The 5,043-nt window shown below is 48.4% G+C and overlaps 1 protein-coding gene across 2 annotated transcripts in view; it reads left to right on the forward strand.

The window, feature by feature from the left end:
• SPG21 (SPG21 abhydrolase domain containing, maspardin) overlaps window positions 1–4,343 on the forward strand; it is a gene marked incomplete in the record, with an annotated part of 32,329 nt that extends 27,986 nt beyond the window's left edge. For both annotated transcript variants that reach the window (XM_006141724.2, XM_006141725.2), the window contains 2 exon segments: window positions 717–857; window positions 3,652–4,343. In XM_006141724.2, coding sequence (XP_006141786.2) covers window positions 717–857; window positions 3,652–3,768 — 258 coding nt within the window.
• Window positions 4,344–5,043: the final 700 nt, after the last annotated feature.

Consider the following 5,043-nt stretch of genomic DNA (forward strand, 5'->3'; position numbering starts at 1 on the left):
TCACCCCCCGGGGGGGATGGCCACGCCGCAATCCCTTCTCCTCCATTCTCCTCTCGGGATCTTGGGCATGCACGCACATGCGCCCGGCGTGAGTTTTAAAGCCCGGGGTCCAGGACGCGAACTGCGGTCAACTACATGGGAGTCCAGCAACATAGCCATTATGCTAACTGCTGGTCCCGGCATTTTCAATAATGATTGTTTACTATTAATATCCTATGAGTTAAATTGAGAGAAAACGAAATTCACAGTAGAATTTCCCCCCACAGGCTACAGGTAACACTTGGCAGCAAAATTTAGAGGTTGGACTTAGAGGTCACCCAGGTTCAGCTCTAGGAGGTGGCTATCTGCTCAGGGTTTCAACCTGTCTTCTCATGACCAAGGAACACTTAGGGTAACACTTTTCATAAATGTGAAAAGAACATAGTGAAATACCAGGTTTTGAGGACCAGTGGATGGTGTAACGGTTACATTGCTGGGCCCCCATGTAGTTGACTGCAGTTCAAGTCCCAGACCCGGTGGCCTAAAACTCAGGCCAGGTGCGTGTGCGTGTGTGTCCAAATCCTGAGAGGAGAATGGAGGAGAAGGGATTGCAGCATGATCATCCCCCTGGGGGTTGATTTCTCCTTTCTGTCTCTGGCAAGCACTTGTACCTTACAGCAAAAATCTCTCTTAAAAAAAAAAAATAATACCAGGTTTCAACTTTGTGTTTTTTAAAGGTATTTGACCAGAGTGCACTTTCAACCGAAGCTAAAGAAGAAATGTATAAACTGTACCCTAATGCCCGGCGAGCTCACCTTAAAACAGGAGGCAATTTCCCGTACCTGTGCAGAAGTGCAGAGGTGAATCTGTATGTGCAGGTGAGTCCCGGCTTGGAGCCAGAGCACTCTGAACCCAGACGTGCAGTTTGTAACAGAAAGCTCGTTTGTGAAGGGTGGAGAAGTGGAGTGAGGGACTCAGGAGTCTTTCTGTAGATGTGAGGCAGTGACTTCATGAAGGTGAGTGGCTCTAGTGTCTCCCTACCATCCCTGTGCTAAGAGCTGCAGGCCCAAATCCATGCACGGTGGTGGCCACTGGTACAATGTGACCCCACCTCCTAGGCGGGATACCACCCGTCGGAGTCCCAGGAAGGGACTTTATATCTCATTTTAATGCATTAAAAAAATAGGTGGGGCCAGCAGGTGGCATAACAGTTGAGGCCCTGGACTCCCATGTGGCCAGCTGCAATTTGAGTCCCATACCTAGTGGCTTGAAAATTATGCTGGGGGACCAGCACTTAGCGTAATGGCTATGTCGCTGGACTCCCATGTAGTCAACCGCGATTCACATCCCGGACCCGGCGGCTTAAAACTCACGCCGGGTATGTGTGCATGCATGCCCAAGATGCCGAGAGGAGAATGGAGGAGAAGGGATTGCAGCGTGGCCATCTCCCCTGGGGGGTGATTTCTCACTTCTGTCTCTCTGTCTCTCTCTGAAGCGCCCCCTCCCTATAGCAAAACCCTCCCAAAAAAAAAAAAATCACGCTGGGCACGTGTGAGTGTATGCCAAAGTACTGAGAGATGAACAGAGGAAAAGGGATTGCGCCGTGGCCATCCCCCGGGGAGGAGGTGGTATCTCACTTTCTTGCTGTCTCGCCAGTGAGTGCATGTGCCCTATAGCAAAAATCTCCCAAAAAAGCAAACAAAGCACCATCTCTATATTTTCTACATAAATGGATATTAGAACGGCTGTGGGACGTCAGCTGGTGGTATGATGGTTAAGGCAGCTGGATTCCACGTGGCCAGCTGCAGGCCCGACAGTTTGAAAATCACGCTGGGTGCGTGTGTATGCACTCCTTCTCCTTCGTGAAGGAGGAGAGATTAAGCATAACTGTCCACCATGGGGGTCAGGGCTGCTTTCTCATTTTCTTTCTCTCCCTCTCTCTTACCCTCTGTCTCTCCAAGCACACGTGCTCTCTGGCAAATTACTAAAAGATAAGTAAAATTTTAAAATTAAGATTAAAAAAATAGAATAACTGTAGAAGTGATTGCTCTGGCAGTTTGACAAGAGGTATTAAGAGCCTTTTATAAAAGCCAGTCACCACCTGTGATCCTGGCATCCACTGTGGAGACAGATCTTAAGTGTTTCAGAAGAGAGGTCTGAGTACTCACAGTTTTAGAGGTTGGAGGTCAGAGGGCCGCATCTGGTGAGATTCCTGAGGGTGGAGTCCCAAGTGGCCCAGGATACCACAGGACAGCTTGGCAAGCGCCCATGTCTGTCTCACTCGCTCTCCATTAAATGCACCAGGGCTCCGTCATGGGCCCATCCTAATAACACTAATCCTGGGCACCTCCCAGAGGCCCCACCTTTCAGCACCACAGTTGGGTTAAATCTCTACCCTCTCAGCGCCATTACAGTAGCTCACCAAATAGGCCCCCACATTAATTTGTGGGCAACGTATTCAAATCATAGCAGAAAGGATCCTAAATAGACAAATGGATGATGCCCAGGGACGGTTCGTCATGGCATTAGTCATCGTAGCAGAAGGTGGGAGGGACCTAGCTCAGCCCCACGAGGGAGTTAAGCACCCCCTTGCAGAGCACCGTGGAGCTCCTGAGATCTCCCCAGGGCAGGCTCCATGATGCATGGTACCGTGCTACTCAAGAGGTGCCAGATCTCACATGGTGGCCTTGGTTTGGATCCCCAGCTTGTCAGCCTGGAACACACTGGGTGCACACGTGCGTGCCCCAGGTCTGACAGGCTGGAGTGAGGCAGGAAGGGGACCACAGCATAACCAGACTCTGGGTGCTCCTCTGTCTCTTGCTCTCATCCTCACCTGTTCGGTTTTTTTTGTTTTGTTTTGGTGAGGTTTTAGCTATAGGGTGCGTGCGCTCGCCAGACAGACAGAGAGAGACATAGAGACAGAAAGCGAGAAATCACCCCCCAGGGGGGATGACCACACCGCAATCCCTTCTCCATTCTCCTCTCAGGATCTTGGGCACACATGCACACGTGCCCGGCGTGAGTTCTAAGCCACCAGGTCCGGGACGCGAACCGTGGTCGACTACATGGGAGTCCAGAGACATAGCCATTACGCTAACTGCTGGTTCCCCCTCCTCACCTGTTTGTACATGCATCTTATCAGAAAGAAAGCAAAAATAAATTAACAATTAGAAGAGACTATGGAGTAACTTGAAGAGACTGCTTACATATTAAGTGAGGAACACAGATCCTAAATTGTAGTTTCTTTTATTTTTCCTTTTTTTTTTTTTGAGTGTTTTTTTGCTATAGGGTACGAGTGCTTGCCAGACAGAGACAGAGAGACAGAAAGCGAGAAATCACTCCCCAGGGGAATGGGCACACCACAATCCCTTCTCCTCCATTCTCCTCTCGGGGTCTTGGGCACGCACCCGGTGTGAGTTTTAAGCCACCGGGTCCAGGACGCGAACTGTAGTCGACTACGTGGGAGTCCAGTGACCCAGCCATTACGCTAACTGCTGGTCCCCTAAATTGTAGTTTCTAAACCTTTAACTTCATTCTACAGTTACCAGTTTTCTCTGCTTAGTATGTATTAGTTTGTAACTTTACAAGTACCAAGCATTTCAATCTATGTGGCATTTTCCTCCCAAACTTTTTGTATTAGACAACATCCACTTGACGGTTCTGTTTCTCCAGATCCATTTGCTACAATTCCATGGAACCAAATACGCAGCTATTGATCCGTCCATGGTCAGTGCCGAGGAGCTGGAGGTGCAGAAAGGCAGCCTCGGCATCAGCCAGGAGGAGCAGTAGCCGCGACGCCCGCTGCCAGCCTCGACAGACCCAGCGCCCGTCGCCGCCTCCAGCCCTCCCGCAGGCGCGGCAGGCTCACCGGTTCTCACTGTGTTTTGGAAGCAGGACTGATTGTCACCTCAGACAGGTGGCAGCTCTTCTAAGCCAGTGTAACTATTCCCTCTTCAGATTTCTTTTTTTTTTCCAGCTTTTGAAGACAGACTTTTGAAGACTCCCATTTTAAGAATTGTGAAAATTTTGCTACCAAAAGTCTTCACCACTGTGTTCTCAAGTGAATGTTCATTTCCAAGGTTTGGGATTTTGTGGGGGTTTTTTCCCCTTCTCTTTTTCTTTCTTTCCTTTTCCTCCCTCCTTTCTGCGGCATCTGCTGTAAATGCCACACCTCCAGACTGCGTGTCAGGACCCTGTTATTTTTATGCTTTCTTGGGTGGAATCATCAGAGTGCCAAGGCCCACACCGACTGTTGCTCTCTTGCAAATCAACTGCTTTTCATTTCCAATTAGGCAAGTTGTTGTGTTCACTGTTGTCTTTCTATGAATGGAATTTCATTTGGAATAAAAATTCAGTTTCACTGAGTGGTGTCCACAATTACCGTTGCTGCCCGCCGGGCTACAGAGGCGTAGGACTGGTGAGGAGCAGCTCGTGGTTTTGCCGATTCTGTGTAACTCTGGGTAAATGACTTAAATCTCCCTAAAGCATGATTCGCTTACTGTGAAATGAAGTAACCATCATTTTTGGAGCTGCTGCTGTGTACCAGGTACTTTGCATGCCTGAGTGGGGATTTTTAAACATATAAAGTAGAGAAAACTCACACAGCTTCAAAAATTACAGTATTAACTTGTGGACAGTCTTGTTTCGTCTCTGATCAAGGAATACCCTATTTCTTCCACACATACTCCCATCAATGCCTTATTTTAAAGCCATTTCTAACATATCAATGTTCTGTGGGTTTGTTTTGTTTTGTTTTGTTTTCAGATTTTTGCCATAGAGTACGTGCACTTGCCAGAGAGAGAGGGAGTGAGAATCACTCCCCCAGAAGGGATGCTCTGAACCGTGCACATGCAAGCACACACACCTGGCATGAGTCTCAAGCTGCTGGGTCTGGAACTCCAACTGGGAATCCAGTGCCTTAATCACTACGCCATCTGCTGGCCCTCGTGCTTAGCTTTTTCATAATACACATTCTCCATGAACATTTTGACAACCTTGCATAGACGTGAATAAACTTACAGAGTCTTTTTTTTTTTAAGAGAGATTTTTGCTATAGGGCACATG

Source organism: Tupaia chinensis, unplaced genomic scaffold, assembly GCF_000334495.1.
Source record: "Tupaia chinensis unplaced genomic scaffold, TupChi_1.0 Scaffold000063_1, whole genome shotgun sequence".
Taxonomy (NCBI): Eukaryota; Metazoa; Chordata; class Mammalia; order Scandentia; family Tupaiidae; genus Tupaia; species Tupaia belangeri.